General features: G+C 43.4%; 1 protein-coding gene across 1 annotated transcript; it reads right to left on the bottom strand.

The window, feature by feature from the left end:
* Window positions 1-1312: 1312 nt before the first annotated feature.
* LOC311622748 (proton-coupled amino acid transporter 2-like) lies at window positions 1313-22976 on the bottom strand. Its single transcript, XM_084884059.1, has 11 exons — window positions 22924-22976; window positions 22072-22228; window positions 18854-18944; window positions 18244-18332; window positions 17619-17714; window positions 14071-14155; window positions 10899-11117; window positions 9227-9325; window positions 6839-7005; window positions 4112-4281; window positions 1313-2572 (listed from the first exon to the last, which is right to left on the bottom strand). Exons 2-11 carry the CDS (start codon window positions 22224-22226, stop codon window positions 2301-2303), a joined length of 1443 nt encoding a protein of 480 aa, XP_084740185.1. The 5' UTR covers window positions 22227-22228; window positions 22924-22976; the 3' UTR covers window positions 1313-2300.
* Between the last annotated feature and the right edge of the window lie 5022 nt (window positions 22977-27998).

Below are 27998 nucleotides of genomic sequence, written 5' to 3'. Positions count from 1 at the left end.
AGTGAATCTTCTCCTCCAATATCCATATATTCAGTTGAGCATCTTAGACAATGTTATATAAATACAATCAGATAATATGTAAGCTTTTTAAAAAAATTTATTTTATTGATTATGGTCTCACATAATTGTCCTTATTCCCCCATTCCCATCCCAAACCCCTCCCTCGATATGCCCCCCCACCCCCCAACCCCCATTGACAATGGCCACTGGCTAGGCCCATATGTATGCACACAAGTCCTTTGGTTGATCTCATCCCCTTACCCCCATCCTCCCTTACTTTCCCTCTGAGGTTTGAGAGTCTGGTCGCTGCTTCTCTTTCTCTGGGTCTGTTTATGTTGTTCATTATTTCCTCTAGATGTGTGAGATCATGTGATCCAAGAAATACCCCTGTAAGAACCTAAACTGCAACAAGCCATAATGGTTATGCTGAGAGGCAAATGAATCAGTCTATAGTGAGTTCCTTTCTGGGCCAACAGTTATTTTGAGTCCCAATTTCAATGCCAGATAGTTTCTTATGTGTACATGCCAGCCATGATATTTCAGATCTGGTTGGTGGACAAATGGTGGTAATCCAGGTCCGCCAGTCTTTGGTTTGGTCCTGGGCATCCTTCAGCAACCCGCAGCTGCTGTCTGCTGGTATGCTGAGGCGTCGTCAGCATCTTCCATCTCTGAATTATGTAAGCTTTTAAATCTGGCATCTTTCACTCAGCATGATGCTTTTGAAGTTCATCCATGTGGTTGAATGCAACAGTTTATTCCTTTTTATGGTTGAGTAGTATTCCACTGCATGGACATACTAAAATGTGCTTCTTCATTCACCTGGTGATGGACATCTGGATTACTTGTAATTTTTGGTGATTATGAATAAAGCTGCTGAATGAAGAAACATTCATGCACAGGACTTTGTGGTCAAGTGTTTTTATTTATCTGGTGAAGATTTTGGAGTAGGATTGCTTGTGTATTTTTAAGTTTGTAAGAAACCAGCAAATGATTTTGCAAAGTGGCTGTACCAGTTTTCATTCCCACCAGCAATTTTTAAGAGTTCCAGTTGCTTCCTTGTCTAGTTTTTTTTCTTGTGCCTTATTTTAATTAATAAAACCCTTACTATTTGATATATAGGACATACCCAATTTTTCAGTGATGAGCAGCTTTATAAATATACCTTTGAACATTTGATTATTGCCCTAGGAGGACAAATAATATTCTTATTTTCAATTTTGATTCATATTGTCCGCCAGAAAAGTTGTGCCAAATGCACTACCACCAAAAAAAAAAAAAAAAAAAAAAGAGTGCCAATTTTTCTACACTCTGCTAATGCCAACTTTTCATTAAACTTTAAAATGTTTAGAAATGTGATAAGTAAAATTGACTCATTGTTACTTTACCAGTAATCTCTATTTCTTTGGTTACTATTGAAGATGAACTTCTTACATAATTTGGACATTTGTATTTGTTCTCTTATGAATTCCCTGCTTGTGCATTTGCCTATTTTTCTACTAGGGATTAGGAAGGGGTAGGAGTGGGTATTTGGTTTTGTCTGTTTGTCTATCTGAATTCAGGTATTTACCCCTTCATGGGAGGAGCTGAAAAGTCACATTGTCAAGAAGAATTTGTGGCCATTTTTGCAATCTATTACAAGAGCCTTTAATATGCTTGGCACACAGTCGGTAGTCAAGGTGTTGTAAGACTTGAAAGGTAAATAATGCCAAATAATGCATTGTCCAGCCCTTTCCCCACTGCCATTGGCACATTTATTTCCATGACTCCCATCCATTGTTGGGATCTTTGAATTGGGCCAATACTTCATCGAGTGGTTTAGAAAGTTTATTGCCCTTGACAAATATAATGTTTTTGTGTTTGTTTGTTTGTTTGTTTTCCTGAGAGTTTCAGCTCACAACGGGCCACTTGGCCTAATTCATCTTGATGCTGAAGCTAGGCACACCTTGCTGGGACCCTTTTTCTGTCAAATCAGAGTCATCCCTAGCTGGCCACATCTCCTCCTGCCACTTGCTGCCACTTGGGTGCCCCCTGTGGCTTCTTCTTGCATAGCTCCATTCAAGATATGAGATTCACCATGTAAATGGCCAAAACATTGGGTGGAATGGAGAGCCTGCCATGGGAGAGGTCTCCATGTAGTGGAAAGCCAGAGATGGAAAGAAAAGGAATAAACAAAAATTTTGTTTTAATTACCACCTAGACCTTGTAGCTGGTGAGTTCTTGCAAAATAAAGGTAATGAATATATAAAAGAGTTCCATAGCATTAACAGTCAGATGCTGGTGGGCAAGGAGCTGTGCCATTCTCATTGAATAAAAATGGTGGAGTTGGAAAAGGTGACAGGGTGTCCTGGCTGGATAAGCTCATCCAGGGCCTGATAGGTCCCCATCACAAAGCCCACGAAACCCAGGATGCTGATCAGGGTGTCCTTGGCGATGGTGAGGGGGCTCAGGCCCTCTGAGTAGTAGGTGGTGATCTCCAGAAGGGGTGGGAAGATGAGGGCCAGGGCACTGCTGCTCACGGAGCCCACTAGGGAGAGGACCAGGTCCAGGCGGGGGATGAGGATGGCCAAGATGCCTGTGAGAGATGATATGGGATAGATAGATCATCCCAGGTTTAACCAAGCTGTTAAAGTTTGTTTTAAAATCCTTTTCTTAAAACAGAAACCAGTTGTTTTTCATACATTCAGTTCCATACAGAAAAAGTTGAAAATCCTATAATACCCCAATTGTATTCACTAGATGTTACACATTAAAAATTCGGTGTGTTTCCTTCCAATAATTTTTCAAATTTGTAAATTCATATTTTTGTGAGGAAAAAGTTCCGTGATGAGGGCCTGCAAATTTAACTGACAATAGACACATTAGTAATGGAAAAGACAATGTTTATTCGGGGCTATGGAGCCTTCCGGTGAATTGACTCCTGGAGCAGCCAAAGATAGGGGCTCATATTCCCCTTTCGTAAGGTGAAAAGGAGGTGGGACAGTCTCAGATAAAGTTCACTTTAAGTAATTACTCAGTCTTCTTTCTAGCTGAAACCTACCAGAGAGGGAATATATGGCAGCTTTGCTTTTCAGGAGGTCCTGCTTCATTTGGCAAAGGAAGTTTAGTTATAATTGTTTTTCTCCCTGTAGCTTCTATTTGTTCAACTGTTTTTATCTTAAAATAGTTTTGATGCCACTAAGGTACATTTTGAATCCATGCATATTCAATGATTAAGCTCTTAATTAGTAACACTAAGTAATAGTGCTGGAAACTGACCCAACTATTTAGGATGTATCAATGTACAAAACAGACAAAAACTGAAAAAAAAAAAACACACCAAAAAAACCAAAAAAAACCAACCCACAACAACAGACTTACTTCCTAGCGCTAACATGGTAATAATTAACACGACGATGAGCACCTCTTGTAAACTTGAGGATGTAAATTATTTCTAGGAGAGGAGTCTTGGACTAAGATCGCAGGCTCTCTCTAAATGTATCTTCTACATACATGTCAGAAAACATCTGACGAAGAAACATTAAAAAACAGATTTTGAAATCCTATTTTTCATATTTATATTTCTTGTCTAGTCTCCATTTATGTGTAGCCCTTCTCCAGATTCCTGAACCCTTGCTGCGAAAAGACTGAGGCTAACAAGACTCACCAGGTATCATTTTCAACCTCTGTCCTGGAGGCAGAGGGTCTGGCTCTGGACTTAGATTACTTGGGTTCAAATCCCACCTCTGGCACATCTTGGCCAAATACTTATCGCTCCCTGCTTTGGTGTTCTCATTTGAAAAGTAGGGTTTCTCATAATCCTACCTCATAAGAGTTCCTGTAGGGACTTCTATAAAATATGGACTAAAAAAGAGCTTAGCACAGTGCCTGGCACACAGTAGATGCTTAATAAATATCAGTTCTTATTATGATTGCTGTTTGATAAGATGTGCCATGTCCTCAGGCTGTCCAGCATCAGATCTGTCTTATTAGGTAGATGTAAGAATTAGCTTATCCCTGAGGCTTAAATAAATCACTACTTGCCAAGCCTTTTCCGGTCCTTGAAATACGGTAGTGCGCTGATTTCTGATAGCCCTCAGGAAAAGAGCAACATTGCTCTCTGTCTTCTACTCACATGTCAGGCAGACCATGGTGAAACGGATGGACAAATCCAGAAGCAGTGCCCAGCGCTTGGACACCCGGGAGATGGCGGAGGGGATGATGATTTCTGCAGGGACGTAGAACTGCAGGGCGTAGGAGAACAGGATGCCGGCGATGTAGAGGAGCTTGACCGACTGGTACAGCCTGCAGCACAAAACAGCAATATTTTCTATGACCACCGGGCTCTGACACCCGGCCTCTTCAGAATATTAACCTCTGACCTTAGGACAGTCCCTCTGGCTGCAGTTTTCTTGTCTAAAGGTGATGGGGAGGGAACTTCTAAAAGCCAAGAGAGAGTCACAGCAGAGCACGCAGTAAAAATAGACTGAACCATCATGGATTTGAAAAGCAACAGTTGAGAGGGTCATCTCTAAATAAAAAAGAATCTTTAGACTGGGTATACTAGTATATAACACCTAGCATGGGTATATATAACGTGTGTGTGTGTGTGTGTGTGTGTGTGTGTGTGTGTGTGTGTAAATTTTAGATTTTAGCAGAGAGGCTCAGTCCAGGGAGAGACAAGTGATGAGTGGCAAAGGCCAAAAACCCTGTGTCTAAGAGACTTTGGTCCCTGTGATCTCTGACAATTCTTAGGAATTTTCTGGATTCTCCCCAAAGCTCTTGGCACAGTTCCTCAACAAATGCTTCTAGTAAGTTGTGAGAATTGCAGAATCCCAAATCCTTAGGGAAAGAGGCAGTCTACAAATAGGGTTGTGTGAGGGCTGGGGGCGGTGTGTGTGGGGTGATAAAAGGAGGGGTAAAATTACTTGTAGTCATCAGACTAGAAGCAGAGAGAATGTGTGTTGAGTTTTATCAAAGCCTTTTCTGACCTATGGAGATATGACATTTTTCCTTTAATTCATGACTGTGGTAGATGGATCAACCGTGTTTAATAAACCTATGTGCATATATGTATGTCTGAGTCTGTGTTTAGGCCATTCCTTAAAAAGCTAACTTCCACATTTCTGTGTTTCTTGCTCACAGTTGTCCTGATGCCTAGAATACCACTTACTCCATTTCCATCTGTCCCAAACCCCACCGATTTCTTGAAATTCCCATCTTTTGATCAGATACTACATGCCAGATGCTTTTAACATGCCCAATTCAATCCCATGACAATTCTGCTTTATAGATGAGGAAACCAAATGTCAGAGAGGTTAAGTAAATCACCCATGACCACAAGCCAGGAGGCAGTGTTCCTGGGATCTGGGCCAGGAGCACCAGAGTTGTCCTTGCTTGGACAGAGTTGCCTTGTTAGACAATAAGATTCTCTGTTGGAAACTTATTCTCTGTTATATATACCCATGCTAGGTGTTATATACTAGTATACCCAGACTACCTCACCTCTGCAGGTGAGGATTTAAAATAAAAATTACCAATTACGTATGCAAAGGCTGTATTACTAAGTCTTGCTTGCCACGGCCTGTGGTGCACAGCTCCATGTCAGAGTACCTAAGACAAAAACTGAACCCAAGATACATCTTGGGTTCTCATTTGAACCCAACTCTGAAAATTCCTAAGAATTGTCAGAGATCACAGGTACTCTGGGAGGTCAGAGTATCTTGGCCTTGGAAGTTTCCAAGGCCTCTCTGCTCCTCTAGAGGGCTTCTTTTTCTATTCTGTGTTATAATTGCTTATTATATTGTACTATCTATCCCTCCCCCACTCCCACTGGATTACGAGTCAAGGAAGACAGTGAAGCTGAAATTTATAGTCTATTCCCATCAGCATACTCCATGCCCCTGTGTGTCCAGACGGGCATCTGCATATAATTGGCCTGCAGTAAACGCTTGATGAATGACATCTATCAACTTGGGAAAGGTACCCCATTTAAGGCCAACTAAGCCTCCAAGTACCCCTTAAAAAGGAAGGCATCCTGGAGAGAATGTTCACAATGCAATATGGCTTCATGTGTCCATTTAAATATGGCTCTGTTGAAGTCTGGCTCACCTAACAGTTGCTTGAACTGAGTGCATTTGAAGAAAACATCTTTCCAGTGGTCTTCCCCAACTGGTTCTTGTTTGACTACTTTTCATCTTAGGTACTCTGACATGAAGCTGTGCACCACAGGCCGTGGCAAGCAAAACTTAGTAATACAGCCTTTGCATATGTAATTGGTAATTTTTTATTTTAAATCCTCACCTGAAGATACTTTTCCATTAATTTTTAGAGAGAGTGGACGGGAGGGAGAGAGATAGAGAAACATCGACGTGAGAGAGACATATAAATTGGTTGCCTTCTGGGGCTCGAGCCTGCAACTGAGGCACGTGCCCTTGACCAGAATCGAACCCGGGATCCTTCCATCTGTGGGCCGATGCTTTATCTACTGAGCCAAACAGGCTAGGGTCACAAATACAATGGAAAGTATTGCTACCCACAGACTCCTCTTTTTGCCTCTTCCCCTCCCCTAGACCTGTCCCTTTCCTCCTTAGATGACCAAGGATTCTCACTTCTTTCCTTTCTCCCTAAATATGTCCTCCTCCGTTCTGAGCTAACAAGGCCTCACTCAACATGAGAGGCTGTAGTTAAAGGAGGAACTCCCTTAACAGAGAACCCAGAGCCCAGGCCTCCAGCAAGGGCTCCACTTCTCCCTGGGGAGGCCCTCTAGACCTCCGTGTGCCATCTATGGGAGGGAGGAGGAAGTGACCTGTACGTTCCCACCTGGCCCTGAGTCCTCCCATCAAAGGGCCCATAGAGTTACCAGCAGTTGGGCAGGTTAAGGGTTATGCTGGCCTTGATGTCATTCTGAAACTGCAGGTAGCCCAGGACTCCAAAGCCAATGTACAGGGCAGTGATGATGGCCATTCCCAGAGACAGGATAGCTTGGAAGCGGCGGGTATCCTTCATCTTGTTTTCCAGAGGTAGAACCTACAGAAATAACACAGTGTGAGAAGACAGCAGGAGAAAGAGGGCCATGAAGTAAAAATAAGAAAGGCATTCCACTTCTGGATATATACCCAAAGGAACTGGAAGCAGGAACTTTAATGGATATTTGCACACCCACTGTTCATACAGCATAATTCACAATAGTGAAAAGTGGAAACTTTTTAGAAAAGTGTCCATGGATGGATGAATGGATAAACAAATGTGGTATATACACCATAGAATATTATTCATCTTTAAAAAGGAAGAAAATTCTGGCACATGCTACAACATAGATGAACCTTGAGGACATTATGCTAAATAAAATAAGCCAAACACAAAAGCACAAATACTTCAATGATTCCATTTATATGAGGTACCTGGACTAGTCAAATTCATGAAGTCAGAAGGTAGAATGATGGTTTCCAGGGACTGGAGGATGAGGGGAATGAGGAGTTATTGTTTAATGGGTAGAGTTTCAGTTTCTTGAGAGGAAAAGAATTCTGGACATGGATGGTCTTGATGGTTGCACAATAATGTGAATGTCCATCACATCACTAAATTATATGCTTGAAAATGTGAAGATGATAACTTGTGTTTGGTGTGTTTTACCACAACTAAAGAAGTCACAAGATGAACCCTGGACCATTCAGAGCTGGGAGGTCCCCTCAGGTTGTCCAGGACCAAGGAGCTCAGCTCCTTGGGGCAACCCTATCTGGGCAGATGCATTTTCTATGGCCAACATAGTCTTTAAGAAAATTGAATGACTATGAATATCTTTAGGCACAACATTCTTTCCCCATTCACCAAGGCCCCCTCTTTTGCTCACACTGACATATGCTTGCCTCCTCACCCACACTGCCTTCCAAAGACATCCGAATCTGAGACTTCCAATTCTAGTGTATTCATCCCTCCCTGTACAGATGGGGAGGCTGCAGATGAGGGTTGTCCTCCAAAGTCCAAGAGCTTGCTTCTACTCAGTTTTGCTTATACTCCTACAGCACTGGGTATGTGTGGTACTCAGTGGGAAATTAGCATCTATGCCCTGGGATTGTTAATGCCTTTTTGTCCTACATGCATCTCCTCCCTGCCCCATGCACATGGGAACTGCATGAAAGGAGTGCTCTGTAGGGGTCACTGCTGTGCCTCGCCACTTCCTTCTGGGTGAGGGGCAGGTTCCCAGTGGCAGCAGGTATTCAGGAAAACATCCTGGGGGTTATGTGGAGAGCCGACAATCCACCCTGAGCTTCCCCACTTTGTAATACATTTTAGCTGCATACATTCTCCAGGCTAAAAATAATCTTTTCTTTAGGCCAGAACCAAGGAACTGAGACCCACAGAAACAAAACTGAATTATATTCTGTCTGTGAACTAGCAAGACTACTCCTATAGAAATAAAAATATGTTCCCACAAAACCTGGACGCAATGCTTATAGCAGCATTACTCATTGTCAACACCTAGAAACAATGTTAATATCCTTCTACAGGAGAATTGATAAATTGTAGTGTTGCTTCTACAGTGGATGCTCAAGAGATAGAAAGCAACGGGCTACTGATACATTATGGATGATCCTAAATGCATCCAAGTGAAAGAAGCCAATCTCAAAAGGTTATGTACTGTATGATCCCTTGTATATTCTGGAAAAGATAAGGCAGTAGAGACAGTGAACAGGAGGTGGTTGCTAGGAATTAATGGAGGTGGGGAAGTTTTTTGTGGTGAGGGAATTGCTCTGTAACCCAATTGTGATGTTAGTATGACTCCATGCATTTCTCAAAACTTACAACCCCCTTCTAGTTCCCCAAAAGTATTATATATAAATTAAAAATAAACTTAAAAGTTATACACACAGCACTATCCTTCCTCAAGTGCAGAAGTAGAGACTATGTAATAATCTATCATAAGAATACAGTACTTTCTAGTTTAAAACTCCTTTATGTTTCATCAAATCCTGTCATTTAAATTGTACACCTCCATTTGCTTTGATTTTAAAAGGTTAGGAAACAAGTTGATATGAAGATACATGTTTAATAGATGTACTGGGACAAGAATAGATTTCTTTCCTGACTGCCTCCCTGTTGTAACCTGCTTTTCTCTTGCTGATGATAACTGACCCTATTGAAGCCAGAGGTTACTTTCTCCTGTGTGCACAAAAACCCAGAGCACCCAGAGCCTGTTCAAGAGGCCACCCTCAGCACCAGGAAAATTCCACCCCAATTCAAACCTTACCAAGCCAATGCTTTCAAATGAAAAAACGGCTGTTCCAAAGAAGAGAGAGTAGGTCTTCCAACTTGTTACCAGTGGCAACTGGCTGGGATCTGGAATATCCTATAGGAAAGAGATATGAGATAAGACATTAACCCTCAAAGCATGTTTGGGCTCCTTTAAGAGGGCATTCTGAAAGTAGACCTGAATTTTTTTTAAAAAAATTAAATGTCAAGTAATTTAGAAAACTTCAAAAGGAAGTAGGCAACAATCCAAGTTGATTTTAACACTGCACAAGAACAGAGCCAGAGGGAAAAAAATACCAAGGTATTGCCAAAGTATTGAAGAATCTGTAGCTCATGAGGGAGTTTGGTTTATCAGAATCCAACAAAAGAAAGTCCTGCACACCACAGGTTAGTGCCAGCCTAAAGTGCCCAAGAACACTTTGTACAGTGGTTATGGGTATTGGAAAGTACTGTCTATAGTTACAGTGATATTCCAGGGAGCCCAAGGAATTAGTTAAATATGAAAGTCTCTTCTTTTTCAATGAGCTACAAATTGAAGAGGAGGCCCTAGTTGGTTTGGCTCAGTGGATAGAGTGTCAGCCTGCGGACTAAAGGGTCCCGGGTTCGATTCCTATCAAGGGCACATGCCAGGCTTGTGGGCTCAGTCCCCAGTAGGGGGCGTACAGGAGGTAGCCCATCAATGATTCTCATTGATGTTTCTCTCTCTCTCCCTCTCCCTTCCTCTCTGAAATCAATAATACATATTGATTTCATATATAACAGAAGAGGAAGGAAATGTATGAAATAAATGTTATGTACCCTGTGACCTAGAATGTGAAAATCATTACAGAACCATTCATCTCATCGAACAAACTCTGGAATTATAAGAACAAGAACCATAGGTAGCTATCTCATTAGAAAATTCAATTTTGTGGAATTTATCAATATTGCCTTAAGGAATATAAGACTTACTTATAGTTACCCCAAAATATTGGACTAATTTGTTATTATTTTTACTAAATTCCTTTCTAATTCTGAAAGAGAAAAACATCTGAAAAGTATTAGGTATGAAAAGGGGCTTCTGGGATTTAAATTTCTGTGCAGTTTTGTCCATTGTAAAATAAAAATTAGAAAGGCTAGAAAAGTAGGAAATTGAGGGAAAATCAATATGTATTAAGTCAACTTCAAAGATGTTATAATGTACATTGTGATAGATTGGCTTTTGGCCTTTCAAGACTCTATTTATATCTCTGTGATAAAATATGAGGGCTTTTTTTTCTCTTGAGTGCCTGAGGGGGAATTTTGAGTGCCTGGAATTGTAGCCTAGAGTATGTAAGACTATACGGATGCAATTAGATAAGAAGATGCTGCTTTCTTTCTGCCTTTTGCTGCTACTCCAACCATTACAGGAATGATCTATTGTTCACCAATTAAGATGCTTTCCTGGCAAAGCATTTTTTTTTAAGCCAGAATTTGACAAAACAATGATTAGAGAAGCAACATGCAAGAGAAGATATCCAGAAGAATGAGATTTCACAGAGACATCTTTGTGGAAGACATGTTACGGTGAGGCAGGTACTAGGCTGAACAATGAGGTAAATACCTACCCTCCGTGTTGGTGCCAGATATCAGTCTATTATTGATTAAAGGCTCTGCCTCCTGCAGGAGTCAGGTGTGTGGTGTACACTAACCTTGGCAATGTACTGGGCGATGATGATCAAGCTGACCAGCATGCTGATGTTGGCCAACATAGAGAAGATGGACAGGATCCTGAGGTTCCCAAAGAGGACCAGCAGCATCAGGATGGGCAGGAAGCCGAGCATGTAGAGTCGAGAGTCTACTGTGGGTGTGAGAATCAGTGTCTCATTGTATTGGCAATTGCTGGAGGTGCCATTAACAGCTTCCACCACCTGAGGAAAGAATGGCGAAAGCAAGTGGTAGAGTCAATACCTCTTCTGGTCACGTGATTACTCAATTCTGGTCCCCAGTCAAACTCCCTCCCACAGGGTTGGAATGTCTCACTTGAATTAGGGTAAATTTAGGAACTTCTTATTGTAAACCTTCTGTACAAGAGGCAGCACAATGCTGAAACCCATTTGGCTCAGTGGATAGAGCGTCAGTCTGTGGACTGAAAGGTCCCGGGTTCGATTCCGGTCAAGGGCATGTATCTTAGTTGCGGGCACATCCCCAGTAGGGGGTGTGCAAGAGGCAGCTGATCGATGATTCTCTCTCATCAATGTTTCTAACTCTCTATCCCTCTCTCTTCCTCTCTGTGAAAAATCAATTAAAAAAATATTAAAAAAATAAAATAAAATAACTAGCCCTAGCCAATGTGGTTCACTGGATAGAGCATTGGCCCTCAGACTGAGGGGTCCTGGGTTCAATTCCAGTCAAGGACATGTATCTCAGTTGCAGGCACAATCCTCAGCCCTTGTCGGGGCTCATGTGGGAGGCAACCAATCTACGTGATCCTTTCATATCTATGTTTCTCTCTTGCCCCTTCCTTTTTACTCTCTCTAAAAATCAGTGGGAAAATATCCCTCAGGTGAGGACAGACAGACAAACAAACAAACAAAAGAAGAAAAAGTAAAATTAACACAAAATAACTATTTATATTGGCTATCACAAGCTCTTGGAAACTCAGCATCCATTCCTCCTGATTTTGATTTATTTTTTGTGAATTCTCTCTCACCCAGACACAACCTGGGAGGACTGTAAGTCACAATCATAGAACTAAAGGACAGGCCTTTGACTCAAACTAGGGCATTCACCATCTCTCCCTGCAACCTGAATCTAAACAACTAGCAAAATGACGAAACGGGGACAGAAAAAGAATAGGAAAAAATTAATTCTGTCAAGGGATCCCTGAAGAGACCATGTCAGTTCTATGTATATCTCCTTAACTGCCCTGGTTCCTGTTCTTTTCTGAGACCCATTTTATTTATTTATTTATTTGTTTGTTTGTTTGTTTATTTGCTTTCTTTGTTATTTTGGAAATTCGCCAATATTCCTCTACTACACTTTTTTTTTTTTTTTTTTTTTTGCTTAAGTACATATTGGAGCCTTCCCTCACCTGCACATTTCTACCCGGTAGTTCACAATGAAGTATCCCAACCTCAAAGTGTTGTTAGTAGTGTCCTGACCTGGCACCAAAATATCATATTGATATTTAACTTTTTATACGCTTTAGAACACATTCCACCAAGCCTGCGAACTCAAGACAATACTTGCTTTGTCTCTAGACAGATGATAAATAAAGTCCTGCTGTGCTTGCCTTGTCTCTAGACAGATGATAAAGTTCTGCTGATATCAGATTGATTTCCAAGCAGCAATCTGGCAATGCGCTTTGAAAGCCTTCAAACAAACTCTTTGATCCTTTACTTTTACTTTCAGATATATATACTAAGGAAATAAAGGAGCGTACTAAGGCTTGTATGGATTATAATAGATTATTATTATTATTATTTTTTAAAATATATTTTATTGATTTTGTACAGAGAAGAAGGGAGAGAGATAGAGAGTTAAAAACATCGACGAGAAAGAGTCATCGATCAGCTGCCTCTTGCACACCCCCTACTGGGGATATGCCCACAACCAAGGTACATGCCCTTGACCGGAATCGAACCTGGGACCTTTCAGTCCCCAAGCTGACGCTCTATCCATTGAGCCAAATCAGTTTCAGCATAGATTATGAGTAAAAGGAAACAAAATATCTAACAATAGAAGACTAAGTCATGGTCAATCTGTGTGATGAAATACTGTAACCTATTAAAAATTACATTTAAAACTGTAAGGCAATTGCAAATTGCTAACCAGTTAATAATAAATTAAAACAATAATCGTAAGTAGTTGCACTAGACTAATTTTGCTTTGTTTTCAGAAGCAATATTACATAGTGTTTAAGAACTTGCGCTATGACATCAAAAGGCCTACAAACTTTTTATTGATTTGAGAGAGAGAGAGAGATACAGATGTGAGAATCATAGATCAGTTGCCTCCTCCATGTCCCCCGATTGAGCCTACAACTTGGGTATGTGCCCTGACTGGGAATCAAACCCACCACCTTCTAGTGTACAGGATAACACTCCAACCAGCTGAGCCACATCAGCCTGGGCAAAAGGCCTGCCTTGTTAACCGTGTCTCTGTGACCTTATATACATTAATAGAGTGTATAGCACCCATTTTCTCATCAATACCTATTCTGATAAGGTCATAGAGAGAATTAAAATGAAAGCATATAAAATGTTCAGCACTGCACCTGACACATAATAGAAGCTAACTTTGAATGCTTACTATATTTTTCCTTTCTAAATTTTTTTACATTTTCTACTTCTGATATTATCATAAACAGAAAAAGACCCCTAAAGAATGATTTTCTTTTTTTAAGCTCATCGATTGACTAAGGATGGCCTCTGTTATTACTCATATTATTTTGATCAAATTGCTACAAGAGAAACTTCTGGGTTAGATTAAAAGAATTTACTGGGGACAAGAACTGTAAAGATTGAGCAACTAAGGGTAGATAAAGATGGCCCAAAGAAAATTAGGTATTACTGGAAAAGACCCATATCAATGTTAGGAGAGTTAAGGATGATTAAGCTTTAAAGCAAGATTTTTTTTAATTTTAGAGAACAAACTTGAGGAAAAGTCCAAGAGTACTGCGGGGAAAGTAACCACTTCCAGAAATCTGCAGATGAGTGAACTGGGGGAAGTCTGGATTTTTTGACAGCATCTAGTTTAACTTTCTTTTTACATTAATGAGGACACTAGGACCCCCAAAAGCAGTAGCCATTTGCTAACAACTATTGGAGGATCCTCCTTTTCCAAGTCTCTTACCCTCCCACCTTCTCTAGAAGACTCTACCTGCTTTAAATTATCAGCCAGAAACACAATGTACACACAGCAGAAGCCCATCTGGGTGAATATAAGGAAGAAGCTCACCATATGCCTGGAAGAGAAGAGAGAGAGAGAAAGAACACTTGTTAAAAAAAAGAGTTGGCTTGTCATATCCATTTCTTGCCCCAGGGGTTGGTGGCCTTGTATCAGCACCCTTGGTCATGCCACCACAATCAACAATGGGGCAGTAGTAAGACGTGAGGTAACAATAGTTCTTTTATAAATATGTTTCTCAACCACCCTCACATTCTCAGCTCGGCAAGTGGTAAAATTCTTCAGTCAGGAACCTCTCCCCACCTGGCTCTGAGGCATTTTTGTAACTGATACTAATGTAGGGCACAGTGTTTTTATTAGCTATTATTTAAATTTTTTTCTACGTGGGCACAGGAAAAACACATGGTCCCTTCCTATGGTGGTTTATAGATAGTGGGCAAGATGGACCAAAAAGAATATAGCTCTAAGGGCCATGGTAAAAAGGGCTTTTTACACAAATTATAGAACAGATAGCCTTCTTAAAAACACCAATACCTGAGTGAGAATCTCTTGAGAAAGGGAAGAAAGAGATAAAAGTATGAGAAGAAGGAGGAGATGGAGAGAAAGAAGTGAGAAAAGAGCATTTCAGCAGAAGGATTAGACAGATTTCTCTAGCTGCCATGTGGAGAATACATTGAGGGAGCAAAACGAAGGATGGGAAGATTGCATAGGAGATTCTTACAATAATGGGTGTGAAAAATGGCAGCAGCCTGAACAAAGATGTGACCATTAGGATGAAAACACTGAAACATTTTAAGAGGTTCTAGGAAGCTAGAATTTATAGAACCCAGTTGGGGAAAGGAAATGGCCTAAGGTAGTCATAGGTTTTTAGCTTGTGCAACAAAATGAAGTAGGATGCTCAGAAGGAAGAGGAGTTTTTTTAGGGGGGAAGGAAAGAAATTACACATTCAGTATTTGAATTGTTGAGCATGGGGGTTCCTACAGGAGACAACTGTGTATTAAGGTCTGGAAACTATTGATTTTTCAATAATGGATAAAGCCTTGAGAAGGCAAATTAGCAAGCAAGATCTGCAAAGTGAAAAAAAAGAAGGCAGTATTCAACCCTTAGAGAACACCAGCATTAAAAGGAAGGATAGAAGAAAAAAAAAAAAATTCCACAGCAAATGCAAAGGAGTGGCCAGAGAGGTGGGCAGGAAACTGGGACAAAAATCGTCTAATAGACGCAAAGAGAAGAGAGAATGTTTGAAGAAGAGAATAGCCAATTGGACCCAGTTTCAGATCTACTGCTTGAAGCACCTCCTGGCACATTGTGGGCATTCAATAGATATCTGTCGAATAACCAGATGTTGAATATGAGATAGGATGGTGGCTAGAAGATGGTGTAAGGTCCAGGAAACTCTATTAATTTATATGATCATTTTTGAGATGGAGATACACGAACACATTCAAGTGTTGAGAGGGGGCGTTCAAAAAAGTTCAAATTATGGGAGAGGATATGATTCGTGAAGCAATATTTCTAAAAAAGAGCAGGAAAAGCTACTTTATATGCCTAATGAGTAGAATGATTTGAGGGGCTGTGACAGGCAAAAACCTACTCTTGGTGGCACAATTGGGAAAATTCTGGCAGGGCACACCTCAGGTACTGCAGTTTGGGGTTGAAGGTATCACAGTTCAAGGGAGCTAGACTTCGACAGTTGAGATGGTGCTCAAAAAAAAAAAGTAGAGATATAGGGTGGGTATAGGCCTGAAATCAGAGACAAAAGAACAAGTTTAGTCCCGAGTACCAGAGGACAGAGGGTGTTGCCTGGTTCTCTGTTATCCCTGAAAGGTAAAAAGGTGGGCCCTGCAGAAGGAAGACTTCAGCTCACTGAAGGGTCATGAACCTATTGGTCTTTTTTTCTCTCTTCTTCTCACTATAAACTCTCTCCCTAAGAGACCTCTTCTGCTCCCTGGCTTCTGGACTGATCAGTTCTGCATCTCCTGCATGAAGATAGGTATAAACCTATACATACAACTACCCACTTGATATTCCCACTTGAATACCTCCCAGGCACCTCAGGTACAACTTGTCCAAAACAGAAGTCATCAGAAATCTAAGTCAACTTGGACTTTTCCCTTTTCCCACAACCTCAAAATCCAAATCATGACCAAATTCATTTTTCTCCATTTCCGCTGCCATCAGCTTGGTCCCAGTCATCAGGACCAGCTGCCTGGACTTTGACCATAGTATCCTTATGGGTTTGACTAATCTATTCTTGCTCCTTTGCAGTCTATTCTCCTTCCTGAAGCCAGACAGATCTTTAAACAATGCAAATGTAATTACTTCCTGAATAAAACCTTAAATTACTTCCCTTTCTTAAAACCAATGGCCTCCTGGTTGCTTTAAGAAAAAAAGAAAAGAACAAAACTTTTAAGAATGTCTAAAATGTACAGCTAGATGAGTCCCTGGATCCTTCTTTAGCTTCATTTCCCTGACTTTCAACACTCAAGTTACCTGGTTTTTCTATTCCTCGAAACTGCCACTTCCTGCTTCAGGACCTTCAGCTATTGCTTTTCCTACTTCCTGGAAGGCCCTCGAGGCTCCTGTCCATTTTCCCACAGGTAATTTCTCACTCTTAAGAACTTCCTTTAGAACTCATCACCACTGTTTGGCCTAGGAATTCCGCCCAAGCCCACACCCATCTCCTTACCTGCTTGGTAGCAGCTACTTCTTTCCTTCATTGTACTTACCCCAGTGGTTTTTAAGTAACCATGTCCTAAACTGTTTAACACCCGTCTTTCCCACTGGACTATGAGTTTTGTGAGGGCAAAGCCTTGTGTGTCTTGCTCCTCACAGTATTTCTAGGGCCTGGTACGTGGTAGCAACTGGATAAATGTGATTTAATAAAAAAGTGAAGCCCTGGCCAGCTAGCTCAATTGGTTAGAGCATTGTTCCAATCCTCTAAGGTTGTGTGTTCGATCTCTGGTCAGGACACATATAAAAAGCAACCAATGAATGCATAAATAATTATAACAACAAATTCATGTTTCTCTTTCTCTCTCCCTTTTTCTCTCTTAAAAAAAATCAATAAAAAAGTGAATACTATTGCTGAAACCAGTTTGGCTCAGTGGATAGAGCGTTGGCCCGTGGATTGAAAGGTCCCAGGTTCGATTCCGGTCAAGGGCATGTATCTTGGTTGCGGGTACATCCCCGTTGGGGGTGGGTGGGTGCAGGAGGCAGCTAATCGATACACCTCTCTCTCATGGATGTTTCTAACTCTCTTCTTCTCTGTAAAAAATCAATAAAGTATTTTTTTTAAGTGAATACTATTAAAGCATATAGCAAAGGATGAACAACACCCTGTCACTGGAGGTATACAAGGAGGAGCCTGGATCAGGAAGGTTGCCAATGAACCCTTGCATGTGGAGAGTCCAACATTCTGTGCTGTGAGAGCCAGCTCTCCAGGGAAGAAGGCATGCCTGATGGCCACATTCCTCCTCCTGTATCTTACCCCACTTCTAGCAAAGCCAGGACACGTTACCTTCCCCAGTGAGCGTGGTCCCGGAGCCAGGTATTGGGGCTGGCCTCTAGTCCATGCATCACTGTATCCCCATAATCCAAAAAGGGTTTGTTAAGCCTGCAGGAGAAAGTGCATACACAGTTTCTGAGAAGCAATTTAATCTGAGATCAAATACTAAAAAGTCAGGATACACAGAGCAAGGCAGGGCCCAGCTGGAGTGGAAAGAACACTGGGGCAGTGACCAAAATTCTAGTTCTGACTTTGCCACCTGGTGGTATTTCCTTGGAGGCTTGTTTTCCTTACCTGTCAAGGGCAGTAATCACTATATAATACACACTTTGTACGGGTACAGTGGCTTTTATATCATGATCCCATTGGGCCCACATGACAATACTCTGAAGCAGAGTTAGGCATGGTTTGTTTATACTCAATTTATAGGTGAGTCAAGAAGATACTCACAATGGCCTGATTGACAGCACCTAGTGAGCCACATGGCAGAACCTCACCTTACCTCCCTGCCCCTCAATGCTTTTCTTTTTCTTGGCCTTGTTGGAAGCAATGAACTCTTATTATGTGGAGGATGTCTGGGGATGTCCCTGAGAACAGGGTACCAAAGGAATTGACACAAGGGTGCTGTTTTCCTCACCTGTGGCAGAAGCGCTGGGCACACCTAACCAGGATGTGCATACAGTGCCAGGTGATGAGGCCCATTGCCAGCAAACTCAGAGGGCCTAGCTGCAGAAAGGGGGAGCGAAGGGACAGGGGAAGAGAGGAGGATGAATTGTGAAGAATGCTGCGGGAGGCATTTGGTAAATGCAGATATTCAGGACTCAACAAACTTCTAGCAACTCTGGTTTGCAAGCCTTTTTTAGCAGCAACAGCTATTCTTTCAGAGATAATCTCAAGGAGTACTCCAATAAAAACAGAAAGCAATGACAATGGGGAGTAGGGGGACCAGGATTCTGACCTTTAGAGAATGAGTGCTCTGTAGAGCACAATTGGAGAGGGATAGTCCAATCCCTGCATTCTACAAAACTGAGGCCCGGAGAGTGGACAAAAAACTTGCAAAGGCCACTCAAAAGTCTGTGGCAGAGCCAGAACTCACACCCAGACTAGATGTCTAGACACAAAGTCTGGACCAAGTTGCCTTCCAGAAAGACAGCTCACTGCAAACCGTTATAAACCCTTAGAGCCTCTCCCCCAACTCCCTACTACACCCCAGTCGTATTGGCCCCACCGACGGCAGCCCTTCTTACCAGGAGGCCTGCGTTCTTCACAGCCAGGGGTAGTCCCAGGATGCCAGTGCCCATGTTGCATTTCACCAAGTGAATCAAGGCCTGGAATGCTCTAAAGGAGAGTTAAAAAAACAAAACAAAAAAACATGATGGTCTGGGTGTGTGGCGGTGAGGAGAACCAACAGACATTGCCCCCCAGCATACCAACACTGAGTTAAGGTGGATAGGTGAGCTCCTGGCTATCTCTCAGTCCCCTTGGCCTTGCCTGGCACCTTCGAGTCTTCTGCAGGGTGACCAGCCATTCTGGTTTGTCCAGAGCAGTCCTGGTTTTAGCAGCTGACATTCAATCTATGCCATTATAACACTTACTATATAACAGACATTATGCTGGGTATTTTACATGTATTTTCCTATTTAATCCTCTTGTCAAGGCAAGGAAGCAGATGAAGAAACTGATAGAAGTTTCTTTTTAATGACATGTCAGAGGATATACTGGGGAGCCAGGATTTGAACTCAGGACTGCTTTTTCAGAGTCCCTGTTCTTCACCCCACTTCTACTGGACTGCTTCCCTGGAAATAGGCCCAGACAGATGAGTAAAGGGGCACCCCACTTCACAACCAAGGACACTGAGGTTCAGAGTGGGAAGCAAATAGCCCAATGTCATAAAATGAGTAGCAGAATCAGGATTGAATTCAGAGAAAGGAGAAAGGGGCAGGCAGCAAAGAAATCATTGTGACTTCTGAATAAATAGGTCAGATGACTTGGGTCCTCAGATGCAGTCTGTTAGGACAGGGTCATTTGGGGATTGAGCTCCAGAGGGTTTTTCCTGCTCAGGCCAGGACATCAAGCTGAGGAATGGCATGACTCCTCTCATCCCAACACAAACACTCAGACCTTTTCTTTCTTTCTCTCTTTTTTTCCTTTCTCTCTCCCTTTCTTTCTCCCTTCCTTCCTATTGATTTCAGAGAGGAAGAAAGAGAAACATCAATGATGAGAGAGAATCATTGATCAGCTATCTCCTGCACACCTTCCACTGGGGATGGAGCCCTTCCAGACCCTTTCTTGAAGACCAGAGGACAAGATCTACACCTCCAGAGATAAAGTTCCAGGCAAGTACCCTTTCTGTTGATGAATTCCACAGCAACCTACTTTGGTACCTCTTTGCACCTGGACCAGGTTTAAACCAAAGTGAGTATTGAATTTACATCCACAACTTAGAAACCTTGGAACACGCCCCTCCTTGCCCTCACCAGGACAGCCTTTCAGAGAGGAGATTTATAAAGAATAGCAGAGGTATTCTGGAAGGAGCCTGGTCTCTGAGGTTGGACAAACCAGGGATTAAAACCCAAGGCTACTACTTAACTAGCTGTGTCATCGTGGAAGACGATGTGTCCACATTGCTGACTCTGTAAATGTTTGGAGGAATGAATTTTTGAAATTACTGCTCCAAACACCCACACTTTATGGTAATCCCTAACTTCTCTAGCTTCCTAAAGATCTACCCATTAATTTAAGGGATGAAGAGAACCACTGGGGGAGAAAGAGAGTGAGAGTCTCTGCATGCCTTTCTCTCTCCCTCTGGGTGTCAGCTTCACTGACAGAGCACAGTGCCCTGTGACCCTCCAATGATGTCCTGTTTTGCAACTAGAAAAAAGTCAAGGGTTCACTTTGGAAATTTCTAACCAGAGGACTTAGGAAATCAGGACCTAACTTTGGGCAATTCAGCCAGTTTAAGAACATAGACAGTGGGGTGACTTGTGCAAAGCAATGGGCTGGAAGGCAGGAAACCTGGGTTTTAGCCCTACCTCCTTTGGTCACCTTGGACCGGCCATCCTATTCTCAGCAGCCAGCACTTTTGGACACTGCACTTGGGGGCTTTATGTGCAATTCTCCTGCACAGCCTTCCCGGGAGGAGCAAACTGTCATCTCCAAGAGCTCTGTCACTTGCTTAAGCTGGTAAGCAGCTGAGTGGGAATTGGAACTCTAGTTCGCTGACCCCATAGGTACCATGCTCACCAGACTTGTTTTACTACTTCCCTCCAAGCCAGAGGGGTCCTCTAGTTTTCACATATTTATTTCTTTGATTCTTAAGTGCTGAAATTGCCACCAAACCACGTGTCAGTTCAGGACACAAGAGCTAGTTGGTTCCCTCAGGGCCTCTGATTGAGAAATACCCCCACTGAGCATGGATTGCCTCCCCTTCCGCCCCCCAAGTCTAGAGAGCTCATGCTCAGTGTCAGGCATTCTTAGCAACCTTCAGAACTAGCCTGGGGGCAATTAGAACCCTCAGGCTCTTTCATTAAGAGTGATGTCAAGGTGAGTGTATCCATCCCTCATCCCTCCAGTGCCCTGCAGGGCAGTGGAAAGGGGCTTTGACTGCTCCTTATAGTAACTTCTCCCTCTTTTTGCAACTACCCCAGCCCCATCACCCCTTCAGAGTGAATTTCCAAGGCAGCCTCCTTACATTTACACTGGCACCGATTTCTTTGTTTTGCATATGGGGAAACTGAGGCTTAGGGAAGTCTAGGAGCAGGTGCTGTTTCTACAATACCAATGGTGGTTAGGTGTCTGGTCAGGTGCAAAGCCTGACGCTTAAAGCAGCAGAGCTGTCCACCACTGTGCTCCCTCCTCTCTTCCCCCCCATTTCTTCTAAGTGAACTAGCTGCTCTGCTTGAGTGGTGGAGGCTTAGGGAGCTGGAGCCCTGTAGCTTGGCTTTCCAGCCTAAACCTTCAGTAGGCCCCTGCTTGTCAAGGTTTGAAAGCCTCCCCAACCCCTCCCAAGCCACACCCCAGGGCAGTGGGAGAAACAGGGCTCTTCCACAAACGGTGCTTTGGATGTCATCGCTGCAGGCAGGTATCCTCTTCTCCTTCAAGAAGTGGGGTATTCTGCCCTGCTCCCCAACATGATCAAAACAGGCCAGGAGCAAAAAAAAGCTAACTTTAGGGCCAGCACTGGATTCCAGCCCCCACCCTGCCAATGATCCAGTGTATGGCCTGGGATAACCTAGCCTCAGTTTCCCCATCTGCACGGTTGGAGGCTAGTTCACCATATTGTCAGGGCTTTCCGACAGTCACCATCACTCCTGCCCTTTTAAGCTCTCAACCTAATGCAGCCTACAACTGCCTCTTTAGAAACCTATGTCAGACAGCCCACGCACCCACCCTGATCCCAGGGTTTCTGCCAATGCAGGCTTCCAGGCAGGAGAGCGGACATGGGATGGGAGGAAAGCGCACTCACGTTATGCCGTTCGTCTTCTCCAAGAGCGGCAACTCCGATGGGTTCCCATCCAAGAAACCAGAATTTTTGTTCTTGGCACTTTTGAGAGGTGACCTGAGGTCCAATTTTAGGTCAACAGCTCCCTGAGGACCCCTGGCACACTTCGTTCCAGGCATGGCTGCTTTAAAAAGAGAGGGCCGTGGGTGATGAGGAGGGCTGCGTTAGGAGGAGGTGAGCAGGGAGGCATATAGTCAGGTGCAAAGCCCGGCTCAGTGGCTTGTCCCTTACTAGCAGGCTCTGGCCAAACTGGAGTGAGGCTCCACCCACCTCCCCCAGAGAGTGCTCCGGGCCCAAGAAGCAGTGGAAGAGAAGCCAACTGGGAGGAGGAGGAGAAGAGGGGAGGGATTGAGGATGGAAGTCATCATCCACCCTTATCTAACAATGAATAGTAATGGCAACAGCGACTGATCATTTCAATAATTATTATTTATTAAGCACTGCACTAGTTGGTCCGAAGGTTGTGGGTTATTGTTAAGCTGATTAACATATTAAGCACTGCACTAAGGGATAGATACTCTTTCTGAGTGCTTTACCTATATTTCCTCAATTAACCCTATAAATTAAATAATGAGGAAATCAGGCTCTGAATTAAAGGAACCTGCCTAAGTTCAGAAACCTAGAGAGTGAAAGAGTAGGGACCAGAGCCCAGCTCCCCACGCCTTTTAACGGGTGGCTGTTTCAGGCATTCTGAGAATATGCCCCACACTCCCGCCTCTGTGGTCATCCCAGGGCAGGGCTGCCTGAAGGTGTCCTCTGGGAAGCTGCCCTTCCTGCCAAAAACAGTTGGGGGAAAAGAAGCAATCACTCACTCACCTCCAACTGCGTCTCAGCTTCTGTGAGGCTCCAGGGAGACAGCAGCGGAAATTCCTTGTGGAAAGTGGGGAGAGGCAGAGATTGTACAACCCCCAGTCAAATGTCACTGGGCAGCACGCAGGGCCCTGGGCCGGAGAGGGTGTGATCTGCCTAAAGTCACGCATGTCCTTCTCACTAGAACACTGCCAACAGAGAGGACCCTGGGGGTTTCTCTGGGGTTGCGCCCTGTCATCATGCCTGCTTCAGCAATGGACCAAACGGGCCAAATGTTCTCCTCCCTCAAAATTATAGCGTTTTATTGGAACCACACCACGCCCTGTGCCACCACCTCATGGGCCAAGAGCTTTGCTTAAATAGTTCACAGCTAACTGGTAGCATTCTAGACAGATTTTTCTGGTCCTCCCTTCCATGGGAACCTTTCCAAGGTCCAGATTTGTAATTTTGTATTCTCTTCCTTTAAGGGGCCCTCTCTCCCCCTTACCTTTACCCCAACCTCCTCCCCAATGGTGTAAGCTTCAGACTCCACAAAGCCTGGCTACTTCTATGCGCATCATTGTTATTTTGCTTTTACAGATGTGGAAACTAAGGCTCAAGTACTAGTAGAGAACAGCTTGTTCAAGGTCACAGCTAATCCTCAGCAGATCTTGAACTCCCTAGCCAGAACTTTAAAAAAAAAAAAAAAAAAAAAATGTTTTTATTGATTTTCAGGGAGAGGGAGAAAGACAGAGAAATGTCAATGAACGCCCAGAAGCGTTGCCACTCTTTAATAGATTAGAGAATCATCAATTGGCCACCTTTTGCACACCCCCTACTGGGGATCCAGCTAGCAACCTAGGCATGTACCCTGACTGGGAATCAAACCCTGTCCTCCTGGTTCATGGGTCGACACTCAACCAGTGAGTCACAGCAGCTGGACAGAGCTTTCTCTCATTTTTGAATTATGCTCACCTAAAGGTATTTTTCCATTGATTTTTAGAGAAAGTGGACTGGAGAAGGGAGAGACACACATGTTGTCGATTGGTTGCCTCCTGCCTGCGCCCCAACCCAGGCTGGGATTGAGCCTGCAACCAAGATATGTGCCCCTGACAAGAATCAAACCTGCGACCTTTTAAACAAGTTCCTTTAAACAGAGGCCTTGTTTCCTTTGTTCTTTCATGGCAGTTTGGAAATTTGATGTGTATCAGAATCTACTGGGGAGATAGAGCACACAGAGACCCAAACTCGAGGAAGCAGGAGAACCTGGGCCTCTGTAGTTTTACCAAGTCCTCCAGGTGGATCTGATATTGGCCAGAGTTTCAGCTCCAAGGCTCTACGGGAAGTGTTGCCCCTTTTTCTTTAATCGATTAGAGAATCCAAGCTTAGAGCTGGGAAATGCTTTGCCTGAAGTTGTATAATGTGGGGGAAATGAACCTAAGTGCTCCTCTGAGCTGGAAATTGGCAACTTTAGTAATAATGAAACCCTTTCCCAAATGGGAATTCAATTGAGTCTATTCTAGGTGCTTTACTCTATTCTGACATTCCAGAGCTAGCATCAGAGACTACGGGTTAAGGATTCAGTCCTACAAAGGCCTCCCTTCCCACTCCAGGCTCTTACCTGTGCTTCTGACCAATTGGCTATAGATTGAAGGTTCAACAACCTCCACCAGCTGAGAATGCCAATCACAATGTTACCGGAAATGGGACCTGCGGTTGTGTGAGGTTCTTGACTTCGTGCAGGAAAATTTTCACAACTCGAGTCCAGGAGATTTTTAGAGGATGTTTATGAAAGCTGGGGGCAGTGAGACAAGGAAGGGTTGGGGAAATAAGCCCAGGCTGGCTGCTCTGGCTCACTGAAAGTCAGAGTGAAGAGAACTTGGGGACAGGCTCAGGGCGTTTGCCCAGGATGAGCTGCCACTGCCCAGTGCTGCCCTGGCTGCAAGAGTTTAGGAGATGCATGCCTATGGGGAACAAGAAGGGGGAGGCACAGGTATACTCCTGGGAAGGAGAGCATGTGCCAGACCTTTGTTTTGAGGGGTTTTAAAGGCTGGGCATTTTAGGGGAGGTTGTAGGGGAGGAGCTCAATAGAATATTCATCAGTTTTATGCTGATGTACCAAAATTAGGTTTATTCTTAACTTAATCTGTCATTGAGTATGGTTGGCAAGTGACCCTAATTGGATTTCTGCTGTTTGTCTCCTTAGTAGGGTGATTTAAGTTATACCCTCTGTTTGGGGAGGAGAAGTACAGATGTGGAAACTAAGGCTAAAGTACTTGTAAAGAATAGCTGTTCAAGGTCACAGCTTGTAGGGAGCTGCCCTGAATGCAGGGGTCCTATATGCCTGAATGCAGGCATGGGTATAGGACACAGCTCTCCATGTGCCCCCCTTTCCATTAACCTAAGTGGAAAATTACTACTACCCCTAGGAATGCTGCTAACTGCAGATGTCTTTGCTTTAGGGTAAAACAATTGATAGGAGCCTGCTAACACAGAAGGAGCTGTAAAAGGAGTTGTAAAAGGTCAGGTGGTTATAAAAGGTCAGGTGCTGAAGGAACTTATCTGTACAGGAACTCATCATGCTAGCAGAAACGGCCACCTGCACGATTGCCTGAAATAAGTACTCCTCCTTCAGAATTGTATTTAAAGGTTGGAAAAATAAAATTCGGGGCTGCAGACCTCGGGTCTTGAGCCCTCCCGACCCCATCTGTTTTGTCTGTCTTTTTCTTATCCTCACCCCCTCATTCAGGTACTGTTGCTGGCAGGTTCCAGCAACAGCTAATTCTGTTTTAGGGAACATAAGATTTACTGGATGCCTGAAAACTGCTTGACATCTACAGAGGCAAAGAGGGAGAGAGGAACATCAATGTGAAAGAGAAACATTAATCGGTTGCCTCCCATAGGCGTCGCAACTGGGGATAGAACCCATAACCTAGGACCAGGAATCAAACCCTAAATCCTTTGGTGCCCGGGATGATGCTTCAACCAACTGACCCCCACCCCTTTTCCAGGGCTCCTGGTTGCTTCTTGTATGTGCCCTGACTGGAGATGAAATTGTACACCAACTGAGCTACCCGGCCAGGGCTGCATCCCTTGTTCTTAATACAGTAGCTTACCAAACAGGATGTTGCTTAATTCACCCAGGAACTGCCATCCCCAAATCAACCAGCTTAGATGATGAGAGCTGTTTACAGGACACTGCCCAAGTGACAACAGAATCCAGCATCTCCTCCTGCAATTCCAGAGTCAGTCCTGAGGAAAAGACAAAAAGACACTCTCTGCTCGTGAGTATCCTTTTTGCATTCCCCAGGCAGCGTGAGCCTGCACAAGCCACTTCTATGGTTCATAGAACTCATGACTGTGGAACTCTTCTGGGCACACCGTCCCCATCCATTAGAGTGTTCCAATTCCCTAGCCCAAAATCCCAATAGTCATCACTAGGTACTCTAGGCTCTTGCCACAAACCCCGGTCTATGCCCAATAAAGGGCTATGGCAGAGAATCTGTTCCTACTAGCACTCCAGCTCCACTGTGTGGGCTCAGGCAATCCTACTGGTTCCCATCAGCATGGTCCACTAATATTGTTTGAAGGGTGGATTTACATGCTTTTTGTTTTATAATACCTAGATAGGGGCAGTGTCCCCCAATCAGTTATGATAAAGACTAACTGGAACTTTAAGCAAACCATCAGTTGGGAGGGTCTCTGGGAGGAGCTAGGGCTTATGGAAGTTCTTGCATTCTGTAATCTAGAGAACCCTACACATGAGAACCCTCTAGGAAACTCTAAAATAAAGCTCTGCAGCCATTTCACATAATGTATATTTCAAACTTACCAACGCAACAAACTTTTACCTTAATTCCATCAACTTTGATGTTCCTAACTGTAGCCTCTCTTAGGACTTAATGAACAAGTTTGGATTTCACAGTTCATGGGAATTCCATATTAAGGAGGCCTCCTTTCTGTCCCCTGGTTTTTATCCGCTCTGTGCGAAAGGCTTTGGGTCCCCAGTAAGGGGCTGAGCCAAGGAACCTGGGTCCTTCTGCTGATTTTTAATTTCCTAACTGCTACCCCAGGTGATTGCTGATCAGGTCTCTCATTGCAGTTTTTGCCTTCAGGCTTTAAAATTTCTACAAATTGGAGTTCATTGAGCACACTTATGTGAAGCCCTTTACTAGCAGGGGTTCCCTTTGGTCTGCCCAAGCTTAGGTAGTGCTAGATTAAAACCTGTGTTTTAACCTCATCAGTAACCATGTAAAGATTTCTGCCCTACTGGGACATTTCCTAAGACTCTCCCTCTTCTGTTTCCAATTTGTTCCTCCCTTTTCAATATTTGCTTTATTCCCCTTATTTCTTAATAACCTTTAAGCATTATCCATCTTGTTGGGAAGTCTCTTAACTCTCCCCTCTTCCCACTCTTTTTGTTAAGAAACCTGTTTTTAATGAACATCTGTAAAACCCATCAGGGGGAGCTGAGACACCATGTTTGATAAGGCTTCCTGAACTGTTTTTCTATTTTGCAACAATGAGGTTACCTAGGTATGTGCCCTAGGCACATACCTAGTTTCAGAATGGACTCGTGAAAATTTTCCTGCACTCTCTTAAATCAAGAGTTTCAACAGCTCTCATCATCTAAGCTGGTTGCCATGAAAAATGAGCCCCCTTAACTACAGCATTTACTGTCACCTGGGAAACGGGCATATTCAGCAGGTGAATATCCTGGTTATCACAAAGTCCACATGGCTTGCTAACGAAGCATATCAGCTGCTTCCTCTGGGATGTTCCACTTGGAATTTATGGGGGGAGCTGGGAAGTCCCCATTCTCAGGATAAACTCTTTACAGTGGCTTTTAACCAGTCCACTAGGCTTGCTGTTCCCTCAATAATAACCTCCTGTTTTCTGAATCATGCATAGCCATCTGTGATTATTTCATAGGAATTGTGGGTCCTGAGTCAACCCAAACATCTCTTTCCACTCTCAATATTACAACCATATCAGACAACCAGAACCATTCCCCGAACATGCAATACACCTTCACAATTGGTGTTTTTGCATGTGCTGTTCCCTGTGCCAAGAATATTATTTCCCTTTATTCGTAATCTCTC

Source organism: Pipistrellus hanaki, assembly GCF_964339955.1.
Source record: "Pipistrellus hanaki genome assembly, chromosome: 5".
NCBI classification, from domain to species: domain Eukaryota; kingdom Metazoa; phylum Chordata; class Mammalia; order Chiroptera; family Vespertilionidae; genus Pipistrellus; species Pipistrellus hanaki.
Note: the sequence above shows the minus strand (reverse complement) of the source record. Positions and strands in the feature narration are given on the sequence as shown.

Coding starts and splice junctions, on each gene's coding strand:
- LOC311622748 (XM_084884059.1), bottom strand. CDS start 22,226: ATGCCTGGAACGAAGTGTGCCAGGGGTCCTCAGGGAGCTGTTGACCTA. Junction 14,156..17,618: donor GACCACGCTCACTGGGGAAG/GTAACGTGTCCT, acceptor CTTCTCTTCCAG/GCATATGGTGAGCTTCTTCC. Junction 7,006..9,226: donor CATTTGAAAGCATTGGCTTG/GTAAGGTTTGAA, acceptor TTATTTCTGTAG/GTTCTACCTCTGGAAAACAA.